At 42.0% G+C, this 26,293-nt stretch overlaps 1 protein-coding gene across 8 annotated transcripts; it reads left to right on the forward strand.

The window, feature by feature from the left end:
• Positions 1-107: 107 nt before the first annotated feature.
• On the forward strand, positions 108-25,560 carry mtus1a (microtubule associated tumor suppressor 1a). Of its 8 annotated transcripts, none has more exons than XM_069170891.1 (15): positions 108-549; positions 2,326-4,331; positions 4,595-4,826; positions 6,760-7,005; positions 8,355-8,450; positions 8,782-8,898; positions 14,351-14,556; positions 19,757-19,823; positions 21,738-21,952; positions 22,193-22,298; positions 22,470-22,543; positions 22,654-22,749; positions 23,436-23,552; positions 23,643-23,740; positions 24,240-25,560. In XM_069170891.1, the coding sequence occupies exons 2-15, from the start codon at positions 2,436-2,438 to the stop codon at positions 24,472-24,474; spliced, it is 3,801 nt and encodes a 1,266-aa protein (XP_069026992.1). In that variant the 5' UTR covers positions 108-549; positions 2,326-2,435; the 3' UTR covers positions 24,475-25,560. The 8 variants fall into 8 exon arrangements, with proteins under 8 accessions (XP_069026992.1, XP_069026993.1, XP_069026994.1 ...); XM_069170892.1 differs by having other exon boundaries at positions 8,358-8,450; XM_069170893.1 differs by having other exon boundaries at positions 2,326-4,310.
• Positions 25,561-26,293: the final 733 nt, after the last annotated feature.

The raw sequence follows: 26,293 nt of genomic DNA on the forward strand, positions 1-26,293 counted from the left end.
GCTCGGCATGGATAAGGTAACATGTTGCTTTCCTCTTCACTTGCTCCATTTGGGAACTCGGGAAGGAAACTCTACACTGAGCACAGTCCCGAGCTGGACCTTGACAGGTTTGCACAGGCAGAGCAGGGCGGTGCAAATTACTGATATTGTCTGACACAGGAGCTGGTGAGAGAGATTTTGCTGCTCCACTGCTGCAGCAGGCCTGTAGACTGAAGTCACGTTACCTCAGGAAGGGGAGGGAAAAAGCTGAAGCGAACGCCTGCACAGCGGGCACCCTCATTCAGGCTGTGATGTTACTGACGCACGGTTGATTCTGACCACGAGGAGGGAGGAGTGATGGGATGGGGCCCGACTCTCCCACCACTGTCTGATCAGTTGGCTGGATTTAGTGCCCTGGAAGGAAATCAGTAATGGGATTGTCTCTGAAAGGCTAAGATGAGCCAAGTGAACCTACAAAAACATGTGTTCTCTGACATGGTACAACACAGCTGACTGCGGAGGCATTTTCTTCCTCACTGCAAACACTGGATGGAGAGGACACAGCTGAAGGTATTATAAGTTATTTCATATGTAGCTGAACACCTTTCAATTGAAAAGTAAGTGTTGTAGACCAGTTTGTTTTTCTTTCTCTCTGCTTAAATCTCATGGTTTTATTTTTCCATAAACATTGTCAAGTCATGAATTGTGTCAGGTGCAACTGTACTTTACATAACACACCATGCCCAGTCATGTTTGTAACCAGCCAGAGGACTGCTGTTTTACTGTTATTCTACATGAGAATATACTGCAGTGGCCTGGGAGGGGCAGTTCTGGCCAAGGTTCAATGTTCACAGCAACTTATCAAGGCTCTACATTTTATTTGAACATTGAGATTTTTATGTACAGCAAGGTGTGTTTGTTGTCTCTGGTTGTTAAACGTGTGATTCATCCAGATTTGGACTACTGGCCATGTTGATAAAAGGAGCTGTAGCTTTCACTCCCTTTGTTTGAAGAACTGTCGATACATTTGAGTTAACATATGTAATGTGCCATTTGTAGGTCTTGTTGAAAAGTAAAAATCAATTTGTAAAGGCGAGTCAGATATATTGCGTATTGAACTTCTCTTCAGGCCTTTAGCTACAATACAGTCATGTTTCTAGTGACTGCAAGTGTCTTTGACTCTCTAACTCTTAAGTAATGTCATACTTGACGTAGAGCCTTGTCTGGCCCTCCTATGCACAGTAGTGAAAAAAGGCTTGTTTTGACACCCAGACAATACAGTTGCTTGATTCTGTTTTGATAATGCTGCATTAACAACATGGATCTTTGCAGTAAAACACAGACGAGCCAAAGGCTCGGCGGCTCCCACCTGAAAATGGAAACACGAGTTTAACATGCCGCATTTTATGAATTCCCACCCAGGACTTTTGAGCGTTTAACGGTTTAGATCATTTATTATTCTGTGTAAGTTTATACTGTTACATTTGTGTAACAGTGTTAAGTTTTCTTAAATGCACTTGTATGTCAAGGGGATGCATACTGAAGCATTGTCATGCTGTTGGTGACTTGATAGCTTACTCTCTGACGGTATGTACCACAGTGGTGCTTTTGTAGTAGTAGTAGTAGTGGCTGGCAAGCTTTGCAGTCTAGCATGTTTAAATAAACACAACAGTGCAGCACAAAGCAGTGAGACAGCTGGTTACCTAATATAAACCAAATGTGGACCGTGGTCCATCCGGACAATCATGGCTTTTATGAAACCATGATTCAGCAGAGACATTAGCACTAACGATGGCAGTAATATTCTCTCACTCTCAGCTGGAATGTAAAGTATACCCCATTGGGGAGTTATAAAGTAGTCTCTTCACCATCATTATGTTGCTGTGAAACTAAGCCACAGTAACACAGCGTTGTCCAAAATCTTCTTACTCACTGAAAACTGCTACCTTTTTGATCCCGCTAAGGTTTGCTTTTTTTTGGATCTCTAATTTGACAATTCTCCAACTCTTATGATACAATTTTATAGTGACTAACCCACACTTGGCATTTGTTGAAATGTGTTCTATATTGAAATGATACTGAAAGACAATGGTGCGGATAAAGAAAGTATTGTTTAATTTTTAATTTTTTTGTTTCAATTCTCCTCAATGACATATTAAGGAGGATTGAAATACGCTTTCCTTCTGAAAATCCTCATGACTATACAGAAACTTACATTTTTGTCTCCTTTTCAGTTTTCTTCTGTAACATTTTTGGAAATTACAAAGGTATCAACAAAGATTGTAGTTATATTATAGATTGTAGCTGTATATTTATAAAAGTGCGACCTTTTTCCTTTCTTTACAGATCTTCTTCCATGATCAGCAATTTTAATGGATTTCAGTGCTACAAGTCAAAAGTAAGGTTATACAGAACATAATCTCCCCAAGTAAGAAAAATCCCATCTGAATTCTAAAATGTCTAACGAGACATTTAACTTGTCCACTGACCACGTTGAGAGCACGGTCCCTCTGGCCTGCAGAGGCTTGCAGCTCTTGCCCCTCTCCCCTGAGAATGACAGCAACTCATCCATGTCTGCATCACCTGAATCCAACAGTATTATTTCCTACCAGAGTGACACCGAAGCCAGCAGCTCCCCGGACATCAATCTACTGGAGTGCTGCAATAACGAATGCCCCCCTGTGGATAACCTCTGCGACACCACCTTAACACAGGGTGATGTGTCCTGTGGCGCAACCACAAACCTGAACCAAACTTTTCTTGCCACACCCGTTAATGGCAGCAGGAATTTCTGGAATGAAAGCTTGAGCTTGATGAGCAATGAAGACGCTGGATCAGAGAAGGACCAGACTTTTAAAAACCACATAGAGGATGAAAGTAACAGTGAAGTGATGTCTCCAGACTCTGCTGGGAGGGACAGCCAACTGAGTTCATATGAGGTTTCCTGTAGAGTATCCATTGAGGATGAGTGCTTCTCCGTGAGCTCTGGGGAAAAGGTAATGAGAAGCAACAGCTTCTGTCTGGAGGACGAGTCACTTTTGGTAATGTCCTCCCTGGATGAACCATCCATCTCTCCAGCTGCAGGCCATCCAGCATCTCCTGGTGAATCTAAGCGGATGTCAGTTGAGGATAACACAGGCAACACTTGTTTCGGCGTGACTTTCACTCAGGGGGACAACTGGGAGCCCCTTCCTGAGGAAAATGACAAGGCAACTGCCAACTCTCTTATTGCTCTGCCAAGTGAGAATGAAGCGAAACTGTCGATGACCTTTATCTGTGAAACATCCCCAGATTGCGTAAAAGGGAATACATTTGCTTCTGGAGAAACGGTGCTGTTGCCTAATCGTTCGGAAGCAATTACACCAGAAGAAGGCAAGGTTTTTGTGTCTGCTTTGTCAGCTATTCAGGAAAGTAATAAAGATATTTATACTTCCACTCCAGTACAAAACAGTGGAAACAAGATACCCAGCCTTCTCTCCTTTTCAGAGTCTCCCTGCATCGGAAATGGGAGCAACCCAGGCCTCCCCTCTGTTAACAGGCAGCAAATCTCTGTCACTCCTAAACAGCATTTGGTTGCAGTTGTTCCAACTTCAGCCAGCAAAATCAAGAAAATAGAAATTAAGAAGTATCCCAAGTCAGACTTCAGTACTGTAAAAGCAAAAGTCATAACAAGAGCTCCTCATCCACTGATGGTGCCAGGGAGTGGCATGCCATTTATATCTGCCGCCACTAAAGTGTTAAATGAGTCTCGGCAACCAGTGAATACGAGAGCTGCTAATTTGGGGGTAACAATGAATCAGTCATGTGAGCGTCCTGCTGCGGATGGAGAGGACAAGAGCAGAGCCTCCCCACCTGACCACCACCTGGCTGCGAATGACCAGGCTTCAGCAGTCCAATGCAGTAAGGACAGCTCTGAAACAGAGCAGGCAGCTTCAAGCCAAGTATCAGACGCCTCAGCACAGCATGCTGGCAGCCAGACCTTGTGCCTTTCATCTTTAGAAAAATCCCCTGGTAGAATTGGCCAAATAGATCTCAAACCAGCTCCAAAGAAGGTTGAGTCGAAAAAAATTGAGGTCAGGTCCGCTTTAGGTCAGAACAAGCCTCCTGTCCATAAGACACGTCCTATCAGCTTATCTGAGAGTTCATCGTCGACATCTAGGCCATCCAAGGAGAAGAGAACAACCATCAGGTTCTCAACTAGTTTTACCACTCCCAAAGCTGACAACGTCCAGGTCCAACCCAAAGCTGGGAACCTGAACTGCTCTTCCCAGAAAAAACGGGCCATCAAGGCTGAAGAAACAAATGGACCTACTGAAAACTGCTCAAGAGATGTAAGGAAGATCAGCCTGTTGGTGAGAAGATGCATGAACTTTGAATAGAAGTGATTAAACATAATAACCAATTATGTATTTGAAACCACTGTTCATATTATAATATAGAGTATGTTGTAAAAACTTGAATATACGCCATGTTAGATCTAAATATTTTGGAGGAAAGGGCTACAACACCTTTGAGTGGGACAGAGAAAGAATTGATTTGGAACCGACAGGTGTGTTGTGAACAATGACGGCCCATTTCTTAGAGATGAGAGACTGACAAAGTGTTGTCTTTTCAGGGAGACTCCAGCAGGACAACTGTCGGAGCCCGACGGGAAGACAGTAAGAGTAGATTTCAAGTGCGACCATCCCCTAGAAAAGCAAGAGTAGCATCACTCTCTCAACCTCCAACTGCTAGTCCCAGAACAACCACGCTGTCACCCAGGCTGAGACGGGAAACCCTGGTGAGGGATGACTGGAGGACCTTCAAAGCTGTAGGGACACCTCAGTCTAAGCAGAAGAGCAATACAGGTAGGACTCTTCTTTCATTTACTCATTACTCTGCAATACTGCATTATTGATACTGCAAGTGATACGACTCTCCATAATTTGATTTAAAAAAAAAAAGATAAAATAAATACATAACATACAGATGAGACAAGATTCAACCATTTTTTTTTTTTTTTTTTTTTTTTTAATCATGACTTTTTTTTTAGCTAAAATTAAGTAAATTGCTTTTTGAGTTTTCTGTATCTGCAGTAAGTGAGGAACAGGGAAATGTTAATGATTCTGCCTATTGATTTAATACTGTAATGACTCTCATTGGTTCTTCTTTAGAGAAAAAAACACCACATCATGTTCTGTATATAAACTAACAGTCTTGAGTAGCAGACTGCAGCAGCATTATTTTAAACAGGACTTTTTATTTGACAGTGTTTCTACTGTGCAGTAATTTACCTTCAGGCCCCACATCACTGAACGATTGGTCCGCCCTGCTCTTGAGTGATATGAAACTCAAACTGTGAATTTCTGACCGACAGATTAGATGACGCTCTGACCATTTCAGATTGAGTTCATGAGATAGTTCCTTAACCATCAGCTGGTTAATGGTTGGTTTTAATAGTTGACCCACGTTGGTGTGCTTTAGTTGACTCTGTGTGGCTGCAGGCTGATTTCATACTGAAGCACTGACACATGAACTTCGAGCTCGTCGGACATTTTTCATTTCCTCCACCTGTATGTGACGGACCTTCTGGATGTCTCGACATTTATTTACTCCGCCGCTGCCTGAAGAGCATGTGTGTCTCTGTGTTTGAGTGTCTGCTGCAGCGGGGACAGACAGCTGTCCACCTGCGCTACCTCCAGACATAGATGTCACGTTGTCCTCAGACAGATTAATAAATGAATAAAAAAAAAAAATGCAAAAATGGGTCATCAAATATACCTGACTGGCCGTCAATTTACCTGGATCCAAGTAAAGTATTTGTATTGGAAACACTGGTGTAATAAGGCTGTTTCACCCACAAGTTCAGCAGGGACGCTGACTTTGATTTCGCATGAAAGACCACTTGGGGATGAAAACGGACCTGATGTTTTTGGGGAGGGGGACATCTTGTCCTCCAGTTTGGATACAGACGGATTCATCAAGCCACTACTGTAGTGTTATAATAGTGCTTTCTCTTTCAAATGATTATCAAACATTTCTGACTTATTTAGCCTGCAGCAATTGTTTCAGAAAATGATATCGGTTGTTGTCACATATTCCCCCATTGAGCAGTTAATTAATTGGACCTGTTGCCTCCCTCTTGTTGAACTCAGCCATGTTCCACAGGAACATTTGGATACAGATATCACCTCCGGTCTATTGTCCAAGTCTTTGGCATAAACAGACAGCTCCCTCTGCGTTACTGGTCTCCATAGTAAGGAAAGTCGTGGGGAAGAAGGGAGACTCTTTCTCTGATGGGAAGTCATCTGTATGAATGGGAAAAAAGCAGGGGAAGGAAAGGGAGGTTTTGAACTCGCCAGTAGTTTTAAAGTGAGAGCACAATGTTCGTAACAATTGCCCTGAGCACAGTAAAATACAGTAACAGTCATGCTCCAGCAACGGGGGACACTCCACACGGGTACAATATTAAGCTTAAACTGCAATTTTTGGTTTGTGATATATCTGAAATGTTTGCTGTCGTGAGGCAGATCGGTAAGTTCTGTCCAACTTCTATTTCCGTGGTAAATCTTTCAGGGATCTTAACTAGTTTCTGTGTTTTTAAATGTTATTTGTTACCTACTCCTGCTCTCACAGATCTAAAATATCAACTGGAAATGAATCATTACACTTTTATCTTTGAATCATGTAAAAGCGCTTTGAGACCGTAAGGTGATAGCGCTATACAAGTACATACCATTTAACTTGTCCTCAATAAACAGGTTCATGCTGCTGAACTTATTGTCCTCAATCGCTTCTCAGGCAGCCACAGCGGGCAGGCAACAGGAGAGCCATCCCTTGGAGCTGCCTCAGGAGCAAGTGTTAAGCCCCAGCTGAATGGACGTCGACCTCCTCACACTCCCACTCACCCGTCTCTTATGGGCCCTCCTCTTACTCCTGCTTGTAGACAACCACGCAAAGCCCTGGGGCCATCAAGGGCCCTTACTGAAGCCAATGCTCTCAGTGTCTGTACCCGTGAGCTGGGTCAGGGCACCGGGAATACACAAGGTGAGGCTAATAAAGATTGATATAGTTTTTAGAAATGGGATGTTCAGTCTCTACAGGGTATTACATGAGGCTATAATCATATTTATGAAGTCTGTTTTTAAGGATCAGGCTGTGATTTTCATTGTGGTTTTATAGGTCACATCTGGATCAGGAGGGGAGGGGAGGGGATGCGTTTTAAATCGTGACCCACTTCAGGCCTGGTCTTGGATGTAAATCTTCCTCAGGCACACATCTCCACATCTGCCAAGTTATAAAAGCATGACATCTCAAAAACTAGACATTTTATAGATTTCTTTAGTATAAATTGTATCTGAAAGGAAATAGAAACTCTGTACACATACATCTGTATTGCAGCTGAGCTTTGAATGGTTGACTAGAGAACTTACTACTTGCTGGGGTATTGTATGAAAGAAAGGACCACTGGTATACAGTGAGCTTTTTTCCTCCATGAATTTTCAACAGCATGCAGGTCTGTGATTGGCTGAGAGGACCTCTTTTCCCAACTGTGGACCCCGCCCTCATTGTTGTCACGGCAACTGGTTCCATTCCACTCTAGTTCACACACAGCGTTGCCTGGAGGAGAGAGAGCAGACAGACACAACCACTGATGTAGTCCGCGGTGGATAAAAAGAGCAATCTCCCAATTTCAAATTAAAACCAATGGCTGGTTACACTGGACTTCGAAGCTGCACTTGGACTGAATTTCCAGCTCATGTTTTCAACAGCTCTTCTTTCCTCGCACACGGCAATGCAGCATCCAACTGTGATCTCACCCTCTTGACTTGCCTGCTCATTGGATCCTATCGCTTTTGTATCATCCCTTTGTTAGCTGCATTTAATGGATACAATAGAAAGATCTGGAGAAGTAAGTGAAACTGGTAGTTGACTAATAAGTGGGGTTCCCATGAGGAAGTATCTACTGTTTTGGACACTATAATCCTTTTAGTTTGGAGGACATAACCATTTGTTTCGCCTGGTAGATGTTGACAATTAGTTTCTATGGAATATTTGGTGCATAGTGTTTTGGTACATTTTGTAATAATGGTCAGATTAACATCGCCTTTGTAAATCATTTTCTTTTACATTCATTTTTATATTCAAACACATTCATATTTTTATTTACCCTGTTGCATTCGAGGTTGCACTTGCAGTATCAGAAATGGTCCGTTTCCCATTTAAGTAGCTTTCATACAATCCACTGGTGACCCACTACCTGAGGTCAGTGGTGATGACAGCCGTACAGGATCAGTAGCTGACGGGTATTGTGGTTATTTCAAATGCTGTAAAACACATTCAGAATTTCATGCCATAACTTGCAGGGTTTAACCAGCACATCTTTACTTGTCCAGCAGTTTCTGGAGGAGCGGCACATAAACCAAGCCCATTCAAATCTGTTGTACTGAAAGCAAGGCTCATCGCAACCCCTGGGAAAAACACTGGACCAAGTGAGATTACCCCCCCCCCACACACACACACACACACCCACACACCCTTGCAGTTCTGATACTTCCTTTATTTATTTTTAGTTTGAAGTCATTTGTTATAAATTGTGATTGGATTCAAGTCTCATTTCCCCAATGTTTGTGTTGTGTGGTAACAATACTTGATGAGGGCTGTTTGAGCTTGATTAGATGAGATTAAGTTAGATCTTTGTTGGCCAATTGACCTTTGATCAAACCACATGAATTAATTCCATTTTAAACCTGTCAGCAATTCACAGTGTTCCTGCTTAATCATGGGTCACATTCACTCACCTGGATCCTCTGCTTGTAACAGCTTTGACTCCATCATGCAAGTCTGCTGCTTCCACGAGCAGAGGAGCATCAAATTCTACAGTCAGTCCCCTGAAAAGAGCCGCCTCGGCAAGACTTCGACCAACTTCAGGTGGACCTGGTAAGAGCTTTCTCCTTTCATTTGTGTTTTCAATACAGGTTTTTTTTTTTTTTTCTAATAATGTTGGAAAAATTACTCAAGAGGCTTGGTTCAAAATCAAACACATCGGACATTTTATTCTTGCAAGAAGGAGCAACTACATGCACCCTCAAAGAGAGGTGTCCAGCATTGCTCCCCCCAGCAGTTCTCCAGCATGGCTCCTCTCCAGCAGTCCTCTCCCAACAGTCCTCGCCCCAGCAATTTTTTGTGCTTCACCGCCGCTGCAACAACTCCATCCTTGTTGAAACACTGAAATCAATGTTTATTTTTCTGAATAGAAACTTGGTATATTATAAAATTGTATTTTCATGAACTCAGAGCACCGTCCTCTTTGACTGATCAAGGAAATTTTGAAAAAATGAACTGTAAATACAAATGAGGATTTTTTTTTTTTTTTTTTTTTAACATAAATTATGTTTCCCAGTCGTAGTGGAGGACACATTTTCCCAGAAACCTTTGCCAGCCGTGTTTTCATTTCAGTTATCAGACAAACCTTGCCATGAGCAGTCCGTCATCTGCTGCTATCCCACTGCTGCTGACAGCAGGAAAGAGTAAATAAGAGGAAGAGTCAGGGGCCAGAAGAGATTCCCATTGGCTGCTGTTGTGCCGTTTGCTCCTCCCACTCCTCTTATCCCACACAACCCCACCCCCTCTGCTCTCTCCCTAGCATCCTGGCTCTGCTACAGCACCGCCATCATCAAGCTTGGAGATGCTGCTTTACTCTGCTTTGAGAGCATCATGTGTTTGGTGAATAGCTGAAGCGCCGGCTTTACCAAGAGGATTAAAGGATTTAAAAAAAAAAAAAAATTCTTCTATCCTATCTATCAGACTGTGTTACAAACCACCGGGCAGCCTTTGGCCCTTGCTGCATATTGGAGCGTTCACAGCTGGGAATTAGATTTTGAGTTGGGAGACCCGCCATGCCGAACTGCGTGCCCTCACTTCTTTCATGGCCGTCTCAGTGGAGTAACTGTTGCTACTGCTTTTTATGTCATTATTTATTTATTTTCTGCCAGTCCTTATCAGTGCTACTGCCACCATGTCACGATACACTGAGGTGCACTATGGTTTTGTAGCCAGCAGCGAGCGTCTACATTTGGACACCGATTTTTGATAAAGTAATTGCTGGCTGAAAGCATTGGCTATCGCATCATTTCTGAGAGATGTTATGGTCTCCGAAGCTCTCCCTTTCACACATCCATGTGCGTCTGACAGCCAAAGGTTTACTCCGAAGCCTTCAGCTGCTGTCGGGATGCAGGAAGAATACTGTGGTTTTCCAAGCAGGTCTGTCAGTTATTTCAGTGTTAAATATTGCTGCTAACATTGTGATGACATTTGTTATGATTTTCAGACTCTCTGCTATCGGTGTTTGTCTTTCAAGTATATCTGTGCAGTTAGCTGTCTCTGAAATCTATTTTTAGTATAGCTGTTTACTTGTTGGCAAAGCAGGAGGTTCAGCTTTCATTTTACTCACCTTGACTACCAAAGCGTGTGACTCTAGGCACAACTATTTTAGGATACGAGTCTTGAATTCGGACACATTTTAAACAAACACCAGAAGTGTTTCTTTTAAAGTCATCTAAACATTTCAGGATGGCTTTCATTAGTTTTGAGGCCACATCTGTAATACATGTGTGTCAAAAATACACTTAGTCTTGCTAAGTGGGACATCCAGTTCTCCTGTTTCACTTAAATGTCCAAGGATATTTTGGTTGTTGGTCTCTAGGTTGAGCTGTGGGAGCCTTGTTGTGATTGGGGAACAGTATTGTGGGAATACAGTACAGTACAGTACTACCTGCAGGTCCCACATTACTTCGAGCATTCCTAAATGTTTTGACCAAATATGGTAACTTAGTTTTATAAAGACCTCAGTGGTTTTAATAATGAAATGGGATTATATCTGTCTCAATAAAAGTAAGATTGTTTATTTGCCTTCAGTATTGATCAAAACAAAGATGCCATTGTCTACATGATTGACAGGTTTTCATGACGTATTTAAATCGTGTCCCATCCATCTCTTAATTAAAACACTTGTTCATGTTGCAGATACGTGTTCTCAGAGTAATTCTCATTCTACATTGGGAATTATATGTCTGTTATTGTTTCAAGCGAGCACGACAACAATTGCTTGATTGTGAGGAGTCTCATCACCCATCATGCTTTGTGCCGTGATGCGATATCTCCTTACAGCAGTAGAGCACAAAGCCGTGGAGTCACTAAATCACTCAGTAGTCGGCCTTAAGTGTCATATTGGAGTGTACAAAGTACAAAATGATTCTTTGAGCCTGAGAGGATATCTGAAGGGAAACGAGAGCAACATGTGTCCATCACCTCTGTACTGAGACACTTGGATGAAAATAAGCTGCAGGCCTTCTGTTGCCATGGAGAGAGTTGAGAGAGCCTGTTGTCAAAAGGAGAGTTGATTTGATTATGTAAAGTCGAATGTCATTTGAAAAGTGCAGTTTTTTTTGTCTTTACGGAAAACAAAACCACATTATGTTTCAAAAGGCAATGATAAAGCCAGGAATAATACTAATTCCTAACTGTGAATAATTATTTTCGGGTTGTTAAAGTTACTCGGTGTAATTCAGGTTTTTATTCACAGAAATAAATGTCTGAATGAGATTAATACATTATTTTTCATAGCCTGAAAATCAGACAGAATTGACATTTAATTTGATTCAGTATTCAAATCTGTAGTTTATTACCAACATCTCAAATATGATCAAAGGTCTGTACCATGGCTACCTCTGTAACTCAATTTGAATGATTTATATAGGTGAGAGTATGAATTTTTAATATTCAGCAGAAGTACTGCTGGTTGTGGCTGCAGAAGCAGAGCCAGCTGTTCTTTATGTCTAAAGGGGCAACAGTGAACGTGGCTATGATGTCTTGTATTTTTTATGATTTGCCTCAATTTGTATAAGATTATAATATTTATAAATAAATAAAAAACACATTACACTTAAATTACAGTGGAATAAGATGCTACTTATTTTTTACAAACATGATATATTTAGATATATATGTATTCCAACTCTGCAGTAGATCAGCTTTTTGAGTAAGTCACATATATGAAGGCATGTTTGTGGTGCATGTTGCTGCACTTCAGAAGGTGTCTCACTGCACAACCAGCAGAGGGCATCATAATTAAAAAAAAACTCCCAGATTTATGGAACTGCAGCATCATCAAAATGATTGAAAGCTCAAATTGTATTAGAAATGTAAGTGTCAAAATTATTCTGTTTTTTGGGGGGTTTTTTTACTTTCACTGAAGACATTAAAACTTTGAAGTGACACACATGGAAATATGTACTAAACAAAAAAGTATTTGATAAGCTAAATTAATTTGATATTTTACATTTCTCATAGTAGCAACTGTTTACTTTGACATTTTTTAAACTATTGACAGTATCTTCACCCACTTCATGGTCACTCAAATGATTTTCAGTCAGTTGGTGGAATTTCTTGTCATCGTAATGTTTTTAAGATCATCAGTTGTCTTGAAGTCGCGTTGGTATACAGCAAATATCCCTGTTTTATTACTGTAATCTGCATTATGGAAAGAACCTCTCAACTGAACTATGTTCATTAGATCTACCAGCCTCCATAATCAAAAATGAACAGCACCTCAGATTAGAGCTCACATCAATGCTCCCCACAAGTTCAAGTAGCAGACAAGTCTCAGGAATGTGCTTCTGAAAAGAAATGCCAAGAGTATGTAAAGCTGTTATCAAAACAAGAGGTGGCTACTTTGAAGAATCAAAAATTATAAACATATATTAGCTTAACACTTTTTGTTTTCTACATAATTCCTTTTTTATTTTATTTTTTTCAGAACAACCCTTGAATGTGTTGGTGTGTCCAAACTTTTGACTGGAACTATCACTGCCAGTTTCAAAGTAAATGTATGATATGAGGAGATTGTGAGCATTTATTTCTGCTCTTGAACAGTCCGAGTCCCATATTTCAGTCTCAAAATAGAGAGGTGTTATTATAAGCATGACTCTGTGCAACAGTTGAATCAGGATCCAAACTAAACGGCTGAAATTATTCTAATTAAACTCTTGAATAGTGATAACGTGTGGGTTAGTCTTGACTGTTGTATGGCTGATCCAGTTGCAGTACAATATTAATATTTGTATTAAAGGCTGTGCCGGTCTTTTATGATGATGAGTTTACTTAGGCAATGAATCACAAAGATAAAAGATCTTGAAGGAGAGCTGCATGTCCAGATAAAGAAATGTGAAAGCTCAAGTTGGCGGCATTAATGCAGGATATCGGTTTTGAGTCTTTTGCCATCGTGTTTTGTATATAACTGTTTACTTTATCAATTGGTTTTATTAACTTGAATACCCTTTCTTCATTGCCAACAGAAACTTTTAATTTGAAAGGCATCAGAGTACACGTGGCATTATTTAACATTGCAAGATGTTTATATTTCATAGTTACATGCAGGTGTTATTCTGGGATGTTATGTTCCCGGATGATAACCTGCTTAGTGCATCTAAATTGAACTTGTCTGCGTTCCATGTTTTGTGCTTCATAAAGGACGTGACTGTGTACTTCATGGGCGTCTCTAAGTCTTCATAGTAGCAGTACATTACAGGAGATTTACATATCTTTAACGAAGATTGGTCGTTGCTTTTACTGTAACAAATGTGCCTGCAATTAGTGCAGTATATCAAAAGTTGTTTTTTTGCTTATAAATCTTTAATGTCTGTAACAGTTGCCATGTAAATGCGTGAGTCCCCAGAGGCTGCCGGTGCTACACTATATGCTGCTCATTTAAAGATGGTATTCCTGATATTTCTCAGGCTAATCCCACTGCTGTGTTACGTAACATTCACAACACGGTGTCTTCAGAGCAAAATTTGCTTTTGAGAAACATTTCAACACGTTTTCAGTGTGGATAATATGTCCTTGTTTCCTCCTCTCCGCTGAACAGTGTAGCAGTGAGGTGTTCCTTTATTCTGACATCTCAGCATCGCAGCGGAGGAAACGATGTGTTCTTCATTAGTAGGATTGATGGTAGCTATTATATATCAGTGATGTATTTATAAAGCTGATGTAAATCAAAGCTGGAGTAGCACGGCCTTGCTAAAATAAGCTCTCCTTGTTGACCAGCGGAGCACTAGATTGAGAATATGGAAAACAAATTGCATTCAGTGGATCTGTTTTGATGTCTGGGCTGTCAGAGGAGCAGCGCAGAGACTCATTAGAGGGGCTGATTGGATGAAGACGTTCTAGACTACAGACATTCAAAAAGCTTTGGGGGTTTCTGCATATAAAAAGCTGACGGGAGTGTGTGGCTTGGATGGTAGCGCTGTCGAGCCACTTGTATACAGTGTTATGGAGGAGAGTATGTTTATGATTAATGTTCTCACAACACTCAACTTGCGTTCTTTGGCAGTGAACAAGAACAAATCCAAGGCCAGCTCCTGCCAGCAGCAAGCATCCCAACCGAACCAGACTAATGGACCTGCGGATGTGGTACCAGCTGGTGTCACGCAGAGGGAGACAAAAGAGAACAACATCGGGCAGCTCGAAGGACTCCTGACTTCCAGTAACTGTAGGTTTGAGGCAGTCGCCATCGTCTTGCAGCAAACTTTGGCAGCGGTAAGAAGATTTTACATACTCTGAGAATTAATTTTAAGTTGTTTTTTTAAGATTTGTATTTGAACAACTTGGACTCTTATTATCTAATAGACACAAAGAGCACAAATAATTAACTGTATTGTAGCTTAAAGTCTTTCAACATCAAAGACTTGTATTTTATGTGCCTGTCAGTTGTGAGATTACGGCTGTAGTTCAGTTGGTAACTGTTGGCGTTTGATTTATAACAGATAGGACGACAACATGGCTCACATTACCAACATATCACCCAAAGTTAGCCTGGACAATGAAGGTATCGCACGTTACCTGAGAACTCTCAGTACCTGTCCAATTCAAGTGGAAGACATATCCATTACAAAATTTAAAAAAAGCACATTTATCATCTTCATTTTAAGGAGATTTCAGTTTGATATTACAGTAAAATTAATATTTAACAGTATGTAAGAAAGTGCTTGCATATAAACGCGCAGATTAAAAAGTGCCATGCACTGTTAAAACGGTTTCCCTCAGAGTTCATGTACTCAGTGGAAGAAGGATCCTCCATTAGACTATATTTACACAGACGTCAGTTTATCTCGTTGCCTTGTTCTATAACTACAAGTGTGACAACGTTGAGTCCTGCGTGTTGATACGAGGGAAACCAGATGGTATTTCTATTTCCACCAACAGCATGGGGAGTGTATTTATGTAATGGTATGAAAGGCTGCTCACACACTTGGTCGTTGTCCAACACAAAACAGTCGTGCTGTTGTCATCCCCTGAACAACTGCAGCAACTCTGGGTCGAAGAGAAATTCATCTGTTTGAGCGTGTCTTCATGATTTCTCAGTTTTAAATCTAAATGTTTTGTGCATCATGATCTCCTAGCAAAACTAAAATCATTTGAAGACCTGAATTTATGGTCCAATATGTAAAAAAAACAAACAAGTATTTCAGTTTTACAAGCTGCACCTTTCAGGGTTATTTAGTTAGACATGCATGACTCTTTAAATATTGATGTTTAAGCTTGCTGTTTGGTTTTTTTTGGGCTTCCAGGAACTGGATGCCCGGAGGGATTATTCCTCCCACAGTGCTTTACAAACAGTCTTATCCTCACGGCTAACCCAGCCCTAACATTCATACTCCCTCATTTAGTTGTTGTCAAAGCAAAATCATGTGATGTTTGGACTTGCACTCAGAGGTCCTTCGGTCTAAATGAGTAAAATCAAATGAAAATGGCTCTATGTTTTCATCTGTCTGTAAACCCAAGCAGGACAAACACACATTCTGTTACGTTACAGTCGAGTACAAAAATAGTCACAAGCTCCTTCAGGCCGTTAGTTAACTTTAGAAATGTCCCTGTGTGATATTACACCACATGTGTTGTCAGTACTTGAAGATGGAAGATAATTAGTGTGATATAACTCGTATGTTTTGTCTAAATACTACACTATCTAAGACATACGATGATATTCACTGCCCTCCAATTTCATTCTTAAATTGTTATCTTATTTAATTATCACTCTGTCCGTTCTTATTTTGTGATCATAAATAGATTTTATTTCTGTCATATGAGGCCACGTTTTTCCTCTGCTGGAAACCTGCTTTTGCAGCATCTCCACTGGACCTTATCTGACACTCTCGGTAGGCCTCACACAGCCCCGAGTGTTGAGGCTAAATCCATTAAACATATCGGGTCGTAAAAATAAGGCACATTAACTCATAAATCTGGTGCTGCAGATATATTAGACACCATGTAATGCAGAGAAAAACACAACAGTATCGACCCAGTTTTAATCCCTATGGTTGCCTCAGTTCTTCCAGCTGCGTGGAGCAATGGGTCACACAATTTAGACACGGCTGCATCTGTTGAGCAGTCTGCTACTGACAACCAATTCAGAAAATGAAGCCACTGCTTCTCTCAGCTGTAATGAAGAAAGTCCCCCGTGTGTTTCGGCCTAAATTTCAACAACTCCCCACAGAGTTTGACACCAGACAGATCTTGCGACAGCGTTCTGGATATCTGGGGCTCCGACGGAGTTCATGTCCAGTATGAACCTGTAGGAGCTTCAGTGCTGGGAACATTTGGGCTCTTTACTTACTGTGAAGTAATTCTGAGGCCTCTGGTAATAATAACTCTGTCTGCATTTGTTTCTAATTTAATATACAAATTTGATTAAAACAATGTTTGGATACAAATGATAATATCAACTTTTAAATTTGAATGAAAAGTTGAATCTGACCTTTTGACATGAGCGTTAATCTGGACAACTCCAAATCTGCTTCGGTTTGATTGCTGAAATTGTGCAGAATCTTAAATCTTAGTTTTATTCATCATAAATCTTGGTATTTTTAAAAGTTTGTAAATTCTCAGAGTTTCTGATTGTTAAGGTTTGTGAAAGTTTCCATAAAAACGTTCAATCGTGTTGTCTCGGATGTTTGGACCCCACTGTATGCTGTCACACAAAACTAATTTGGTGCAAAATGTGTATAAATGAATGTTCATGCCAACCGCTGGTATCTAAAGCAGAGTGTGATCCAAAGTCTCCAATGTTTATGTGATGACTCACGTTCCTCTGTTTGGGCAGCAAGGTTGTGAAACTGAATGCATCAACAAATATTCATGCTTGTTCCTCTCTGACAGAAAAGCAGCTGTTTAAGCCTCCTCCCAGCGACTCAACTTTAACTATTGCCTGTCCTGCTTCTTTTTTTAAACCCCTCTGCTGTCCATGACTCTACTAAATACTTACAGTGTGCGAGACACGTACCCATAAGTTGCATTCAGTCTAAAAAGAATAATTTCAAATACAAAATGACCAGATTTGTTAATCGTGTGTGTGTGTGTGTGTGTGTATATATGTATATATATATGTGTATATATGTATACATATATACATGTATATATGTATACATATATACATGTATATGTGTATACATATATACATGTATATGTATGTGTGTATATATATATATATATGTGTATGTATATGTATGTATATATATATATGTATGTATAATATGTATGTATATATATAATATGTATATATATATATATATATATGTGTGTGTGTGTGTGTGTATATATGCGTGCGTGTGTGGCCAATCGTCATACCAAGAATAGGAGGCTGAACCTTATCATCATAGTGTGAGAATGTCCCAGCTGTTGCCTTGATGTGGTCATGAACAGCAGCCAGACACCAAGCAAGGCCTGTGCACTGTTTCTTATCATCTGTTTGGACGGCGTGTCGAAGCGCTGGACCTGGTTTGCATACCTTCCTCAAAGAGAAAATGCCGTGAAATGTGTTTCGTTTCGGTGTAGGAATGTCAACTCAATCCACAATATCAGAAACATAATTTACAATCCTGCTTTGCTCTGCTTGCTTGCTGATATTTGTGATATTTCCCAGAAAGTGGAACTTGATCTGCAGCAGTTATTCATTGATCCAAGTTCACCATCAAGTGTTATTCTACACCTGACGTGGTATCATCTTGATGCACACGGGGGACATTTCTACTCGTTGCACCGGGCCGGACGACCTCAGCGGTGCAGAGGCTTTGCCAGCTGATAAAATGAGATCAAATTAAAATGGTTTTATGAAGAGGTTTTTCACTGTAGGGATGCAATGTGGAAGTTATTTTGCTCGGTACTGTGATGCAAAGTATTTTATGGTTATTACATTTTTTGATCAAATATCTTTAGTGCACCGTTACCTTTTAATTGACATAAACTGAGAAGCAGTTTATGACGGAATCAATATTGTACTCCGTAAAGTTAAAATATAGAAATGAAAACGATGTACTAAAAAGGCCATCTTCAAACGCAGTTAGTGGTGTGTGATATTTCCTACGCAGTCGTACTAACGTAGGAGGAGGTTGGTCAACAAGTGACTGTTTTAAAAAACAAAATTGGATTCACTGACAGTTCGTCGACTGTAAATTGTGTTTCTCACTTACGAGCTGGAAATTTGACGTGTGACAGGATTATATCATCTTATATTGGAGAAACCGTACCAACACAGCCTGTCTCTGTACAGCAGATGTAAGCCAGTGGTGCAGAGGGGTGAAGGGATGATTTAATGTCGGCCTGGATGAGCAGTGGGGGGATGGTGAAGTCTCTCCATGTTTCCCTTGGGTGGGTCACTGCACAGTAAATGTCTTCCTCCATCGGCCTGATGTCAGGCAGCTCTGCAATTTATCTGTTTGCTCCACTCCGGCTGCTATTAGTGCCGTCTTAAAGGGACGCCACCCCGCTGGTGAGGAGGCTGTTCTCCACACTGCAGCCTCCCCCCTTTTGTTTTTCTTTTAGGTGGAATACGGTAATCCTCTCTGCAGTCACTCACTCCAGCCAGTGCAGTGGCTTTTTTAGTCCCGTCTCAGATGTAGTCGGAGCAGTCTGGGAGGAGGTGCGCGTGGAGGTGGTGTGTCCACCTGGACCACTGTTTGTCCTGGAGCACTGGGTCTCCGTAGCTACCGGGGGAAACTCCGGCACCGAAGCCTCGGGCTGAGGCAGGACAATGGGCTGTTCTGGCAGCAAGGCATGCCTCGGTGCTCCCTGCGCTGCGGAGAGGGTAACTGGCTTCTACTTTGTTGTGCTCTGCAGTGAGCAATAGATGCAGATCTGGAGAACAGAAGGGTGGAAACCTGTTTGCTAATGTAAACTGATCAGTGAGCTGAAGTTTGTCTTGTGTTTCTAGTCTGTTATTGCTCATGTGTATAATTAGGTTATGGCTGTGTGATGTAGTTTGCAGAGTAGCAGGTTGTTGATGTGAATCAGCATAGAATGAAAAAAAAAAAGTGGAAGACAGAGAGAAACAGTTATTGGATCATCTATGCGTCAGTTTGAAGTCTGGCAGGAGCACTGCAGCTACAGCGCAGCCGCTTCCACTGCATAACTGACTCACAAAGGAAGAAGTGAGGGAGTTCGCTTTACACAAAGCATGTTTCAAACTGCAAACATTAGTTGAATGTGAAGTTTTAGTTCACTCCTCATCACATCATCGCTGGTTACGGTCTTTCTTTTGTTTAGCTGCTGTCAGTCCACCGCAATATTTCGGTATGATAACTGGATTCATGGCTGTGTCATTATAGCATGACTGGCGTTGCCCATTTGTAATCCTGACTGTGGCAATGTAAGCTTGTTGCTATGTTGAAATGACGATCCCACAAGATTGCAGTAATATTGACACACTGAGCACGTGCATGACTCTTCCCATTTGTTTGTGCAGCGCGATGAAGCCACCAGGCAGTGCAGGGAGCTGTCCCAGGAGCTGGTCAATCTTCAAGGAGAGCTGGGTAAGTCAGGTCAACCTGGTCTCATGCTGTCAGTGTCTACAGTGGTCGTCACTAACGTACACACTCCTGGTACAGGGTTTACTACCCTTGTCTGGGCTGTTTTGGATCCTGCTTGTATAGAAAATGATTCAATCTTTATTTAATAAAATGGGAATGCGAGCCGTGAAAGATCAACGCCGTCTCCGTCAATGAAAGTGGTATCGAAATGATCTCGTGACTAAAATATCTTCCTCTTTCATGCCGATGCCCACCTGCAGGTCTTCCTCCGCTTCCTTAGTAACCGCTTTGTTTACTGAAAATCAGATACCAGTTTGTGCAGCCATGTGTGTGTGTTAGTTCACATTGCTGAGTGGCGTGGTGTCGGCCCGTTCCCTAGATCGTAGCAGTCTGACCTCCGACCCCACTCGTGGACTGCCTCACCTGAGGTTGTTTGAAGACTCGGGTATAATGAACCATGTTTAATGTCCGGTCTCGGTGCTGAACAGCCGTACGCGCACGCTCACGCACCAGCTTTCATCTCTTTTTCTGAAGACACCATGATGTTATGGCTCCTCCCCTCCCTCACAGCCTCGGGACTTCCACATGACCGCTCTTATATGCCGAGCGCTGTTCAGTTTGTGCTTTAACACATTCGTCACGACGGTTATGAGACCCACGTTGATCTCACTCGTTGTGCAGAAATAAATGTCGGTCTCGCATTTCCAAAAACAAAGAGGGATGTTCCCGCTTCGTTATCCGTGATGCCTCCAGACCCCCAACATCAAAATGCAGCCGGCTTTAGATAAACGACGTCCTCCTTTCCCAAACCGTTTGAGCCATGAGGTGTTTTGTGAGGGAGATTTGGACGAGGAAGGCACATGGTTATGGAATGCCGGGCTCCTTTTGTTGAGCCCTGCGTGCCAAAGCCTGATAGATAGTCCCTATGTTAGCTTGGCATCTGATCCTGGATCTGCTGCCATTATTCCACTCTGTGTAAGGTGAGTCCTCATGCTCAGGCAATGTAGTTCAATTCCTTCATTTGCCTTTCACTTCTTATTGTTGATCGTAAGAGAGCCTTCATTGGGAAATAGTCAGTTGTACCATCAGTGTGTTCGGATACCCTGAGAGCACCGAATAAAGAAAAGAGCCGAGCAACATCTCGGTCCGTATTATTTTAAACCCGCTGTTGAAGTTATACGTAGCTTCAAATTCTTTGTGGTTTGTTGTCATACTGCGCGTTAGAGACCAAACATATGAAGGAAAATCACCTGCTCGACATGGCAGAAGACTTTATTGTTCTTCACAGCTGTCTTCAGACTGAGCACCATCGCTGTTACTCTGCTGGTGAGTGTAAGTTCACTGGCAGCTGATGGATATCAGCCACTTCAACGGGAGACAAGTTATGGAGTTGTTACCGTTACCCACTCCAGACCAGATATAAACACTTGGCAGTGGAAACAGTTGGGATATAGTTGGACTAACAAAACAAAATTTGCACATCATGAAAATGGAAAATTATCAGCTTTGAACGGATGAAAGAAATCTCTTCTACATTATCCTATATTACCAATTTTAGATAGATATAAAAAGAAAGAATTGAGAGTTGTTTCTATATCTTATTCTGCCTATAAATAACTGAAGTGTAGTTGGTATAGGTTGTCAAGTTCAAGAGGCACCTCCCTCTGAAAGTCAGTTTTTCCATTCCTTCTTGGAGATCATTTGGTGTCACACAGTTACATCAAGGAGGACGTTGCTAAACAATTTCCTTAGTGGACATATTAGGTTTCTTACGCAAGCCGTTATTAATTAAATTCCTCCTCTGACTTTGTTTGGTGAGTGTTGCAGTCTGCACAGCTGCATACAGACACTGAACACGATGCACACTGTCCCCCTCTCTGACCAAAACAAAATGCCGTCTTCTCTTTTTATTTCCAGTTTGCTCCGTCCATTCATCAGACCGTCTGGAGAAGGAGAAGGAGGACTTGCGTGTCGCTCTGGAAGATGCACTGCACAAACTGCAGGAGCAGCACCAGAAGGACCAGGCTGAGCTGGAGCTGCGGCTGCAGGCCTTCTACCAGGCTGAGTGGGACAAAGTTCATGTCACCTACCAGCAGGAAGCTGACAAGTGCAGAACTCTAATGCAACAGCAGGTTTGTCCCAGCGTCTCCTGTTAACTCAGATTTTGTTTTTTTTCAATTATTCAGGAAGAGTTACAGCCAATATTCATTTAATTGTTACCTTCATTAAAATGCTGATTTCTGTGTAAAAGCTGGGACACTAACAAAGAGCGCGGCGGCAGTATTCTGTCTTTATTGTTGTCCAATGCATGGAAATAGATCAGTAATCCTGATTGCTGAAAGTGAACGATATCCTTTGTTGTGGTGTTTAAGATGGGAGAGCTTAAAGCCAGTCATGAAGCCGTGAAGCTGGAGGTCGAGAGCAGCCACGTAGAACAGCTGCAGTGTGTTAAACAGCAGTATGAAGTGTCACTGGAAGGTGAGTGAACAGTTCAGGACCAAAACACTCGGCTGAGTTTAATGAGTTTCTTTTGAAACGGCTTTTCCCAAAACATCTTTGTTCCCTTTTAGTTTTTTCATTGCATCATGGCATCAACTGTCTTGACCTCAGTTTTCAGAAATGTTTTAACGCCACCTGTAAACTTTCCAGAGCTCAAGGAAGCCCACAGTCAGGAGCTGCAGTCTTTGGACCAGAGCTTAAAAGATGCTGAATCTGCTCTTTCTGTAAGCTTTCTTTTGGGCTTTTTAAAGAAATTCCAACACGCAGCATGCAACGACAAGAGGAACACCTTTGACTTTTCTCAGCGGCTGTGTTGTGCTGTGTGCATCCACAGGGACAGATTCAAGCGATGACTGTGGAGAAGAATATCCTGATGGAGAAGCTAACAGCAGAGAAGAACAGGAGGAGAGAAATGGCTGACAAGAGTCAGGTACTCTTAATAAGCTATAATAAACTCACAGATTGCACACAGAGCTCCACTTTACGCACGTCTCATGACTCCAGTGTTGTTTGACCTCTGAGCATGAAAGGTGGAAAAAAAACACGAGATTACAAGAGAGATGATTTAAGTAAAAACCAACACCTTCCCTTGAAAAACTTCATTAAGTACTCCATGTTTTGTGTTTGGTAAGTTAATTATTAACCCTTAGTTACTAAGTACGACGGTGTGATCAGGAGTGGGTTAAACTCCACCGCTGCCCTCCCTCCCTGCTCACAGTGTAGATTTTAATTTTCCCAGAGTGCTGCTGTACACGCCGCTCGTCATTAGTGTTAAGTGGCTGCCACGCGTACTCAGCATGCTGGCCTGGCACAGTAACCAAGGTAACTACCGTATTTGTTATTAATAGATGAATAAGAATTGCGGCATAAGCATTAAATCGGTGTTACATATCGATCATGTGTAGTTTTTGAAGGTTTAATCACCTTCATACACAACACTGCTGAGTAGGACATGCACATTCATGGTCCCTGCAAGTTCAGAGCAGTCCATGTTTTCTCAGGGCTGCATGGCGCCCTCTATTGTGTGGTCTGGATCTCTGGCCACGTGACGTGTACGAGGCTTTCTGAGTAATGACAGACCGTGAACATCGTGCCACTCTTTATTTGTCCCCTCAGAAGGACTCTCACATGCTGTACCTGGAGCAGGAGCTGGAGAGTCTCAAGGTGGTGCTGGAAATCAAGAACAAACAGCTGCACCAGCAGGAGAAGAAACTGATGGAGATCGACAAACTGGTGAGAGCCGAGACGGATGACGCCAGCAAGAAAAGCAATGATACTGACTTAAAAAAAAAAACACGAGTCTGTTTAATTTATGTTTTCCAGACAGAGAAAACTGTGAAGTTGGATGAGAGCCTTAAAAAGGTCCAGCAGGAGAATGAAGACTTCAAAGCTCGCATGGAGAGACACGCTGCTCTGTCGAGGTGAGTCGACCACCACCGAGGTCGGTATCAGAGTCTAGAGAGCCGAGTCACGCTGCTTCCACCGAACTCAACTTTTGAATGAGTGCATTCATTCAGGGAACACGTTGACCGTCAAGCTCCCCACTATGTGCCACAGACCTCCATTATTTTGCTAAAACTATTCACCGTTGAGTCCCGGTATTACACCGGGTTACATGTCCTGTTTTTAAACATGGCCTCAGACCGACTGGTTCCTCCTGACAGAATACCAGACAGGCAGCTGAAGTCAGGAACGACAGGAAGATTAATCGAGCGGCGATTTTGGTCTTTCGTGGGATTTGTTGACACTATAATAATCTGTTGGCTTCTGTCATCCTAATTTTATTTGAGATATTTATTTTATTTGGGACAGTGTGATTTCAGTTAAATCAAATAACCAGTGATGTAATGAAGTTGGTGAACGTTTCCATGTCAGTAGTTTCAGGTCATTTCTAACCTCTGTTGTGTTGCTGCACCTCAGACAGCTGTCCACAGAGCAGGCCGTGCTGCAGGAGTCTCTTCACAAGGAGTCCAAGGTGAACAAGCGTCTGTCCATGGAGAACGAGGAGCTGATGTGGAAGCTCCATAATGGAGACTTGAGTAGCCCCCGCAAGGTTTCCCCCACCTCCCCCTCCGCCTCCCCCTCCCACTCCTTCAGCCTCCAATCGCCTCGCAGCTCCGACGTCTTCTCCAGCCCTCCCGTCTCGCCCAGATAACGATGGGCTCCTGCTTCCAGGAAGCAGACCGTCATGTTGGCGTTATCCCTCTGGAATTAAGAGCCATGTTTGTTTCCTGTTCATTTAGCAAAACAACAGTCTGCCGTTGGCTCCTTCGGGGTCGGATGGACACTTTCTGTACAGAGATGCTACAGACTGGAAGGAAATGTTGCACAGAAGCACTTCATAAGCAAGGCCGCCTTGTTCTTAGCCTTTCACATCTGATACTTTGGATGGAGAAAAAGGAAATCTCAGGACTTCTATCTAATGAAACACTATTTTTGTTATTTGTGGGTGTCGTCGGAGGCTCGTCTTCCCTGAAGCGCAGCACACGCACGCATTCAGTACATGCAGTGGAGAGACGTACACGCGTGCATGCATGTGTATACACGTGCAGATTTAGCCTTGTAGTGGGAGTGACAGCTTTTTGTGTCTTTGGAGACCTCGGCCATGGAAAGTCTGAAATCAGAATAGCTATGAAAACAGATGACTGTCCCTCCTCGGGGTGTATTTTCATGAGAAATGTCTAAAGAATCTGGATCCACTTCTGTTGGATTCCTGTGTTATTTCTCACTGCGACCTACGCAGGAGCAGCAGTCATAATCTTCATAGCATCCCACCGCTAGTCAGCACTGGGGCTGTACATGCCCCTATTTAAGAGTTCATTTTCATATTTAGGCCGTTTTCCTGCCCAAAACCCTGATGGTCATGTTCAGAAGCTCCTTAAAGTTTTGTTATTTTTGTGAAGGATGGTATTTTTTTTTTATGTTGACATTGAAAGTTTAAGGATTGTGGCCTCTAACATCTCTGTTTTTATGTTTTTGACCAAGGGACCAATCCAAGTGTTTGTGCATGTGTTTGAGTCTGTCAATCATCCCTTACTGAAGTCTCCTAATGTAGCTTTAAAGCTAAGGTCTTTGCAAATAGTTGACCAGAAGCAGCTTTACTTGTACATGTCAGAGACACGGCATCTCATTAATGTCTCGGAGTCGTTTGTGTGGAAGTGAAATTATAGGTGTGTTGACCCTGTTTGAAATATGCAATGAATAAAGTATTGTATTAAAGTTGGGAAGCTGTAAAATGGTCCGTCGGAGATCTGCATATTATTTTGTTCTAGTGAAGTTCTGCTCACGGCTTTCTTAAAATGGTACATTTCAGTCTTTTTTTTTATTTAACAAAGACATTTCCACTCTGCAGGTTTCCCTTGTAGAGTCTGTGGAGTTAAAATACCATCAGTCTGTTGTGCTAGAGTCAAATATCTGCTAATGTTTTTCCGAGCCGCAAACATTCATTTCAAAATCCAAAGTATATTTCAAATTCAGAATCACCAGCAGCTATTCAGCAAAGTGGAAATTGCTGCAAGTGCTGCATCGGACCAAAATAAGCAGCGGGTCCGCAGATCACATTCCACATACGGAGAGCATTAAGACGTCAACCTGGCACTCGGCTTCAAACTACACTCTCCCCTTCAAACATGATACAAAGTTGGAGCGAGTCCGTGACGGCTGCTGCTGCTTTTTTTTTTTTTTCCACCGTCATTATTTTATATAAATGTAGCGTAAAGGCTCACTGAGATCAGTCAGAGCGGTTTGCTCGGGTGTCCAACACAACACAGCGCCAGATTTACACCAGTCTGCTGCTGCCAGAATGACGGGCTGAAATTATGACTCCACTACCGGGAACTCTTGTTTCTTGTTTAATTAAATTAACATTGATTTTCAAATTAGGATTTGAAATGAAACTTGAATTCTTTGGTCAATTTTGTGTTCACCTAAATTATAACTTTCTTTTTTTTGGTCATCAGCTGTGCAGTTTTTTG

Source organism: Embiotoca jacksoni, unplaced genomic scaffold (assembly GCF_022577435.1).
Source record: "Embiotoca jacksoni isolate LCO1_2020_lvr unplaced genomic scaffold, fEmbJac1.0.p SCAF_5, whole genome shotgun sequence".
NCBI lineage: Eukaryota > Metazoa > Chordata > Actinopteri > Embiotocidae > Embiotoca > Embiotoca jacksoni.

Excerpts from the sequence above, each read along its gene's own strand:
- mtus1a (XM_069170891.1), top strand. The coding sequence starts at position 2,436 with ATGTCTAACGAGACATTTAACTTGTCCACTGACCACGTTGAGAGCACG. Across the intron at positions 22,299-22,469 it reads GTATGAAGTGTCACTGGAAG|AGCTCAAGGAAGCCCACAGT; the intron begins GTGAGTGAACAG and ends TAAACTTTCCAG. Across the intron at positions 22,544-22,653 it reads ATGCTGAATCTGCTCTTTCT|GGACAGATTCAAGCGATGAC; the intron begins GTAAGCTTTCTT and ends GTGCATCCACAG.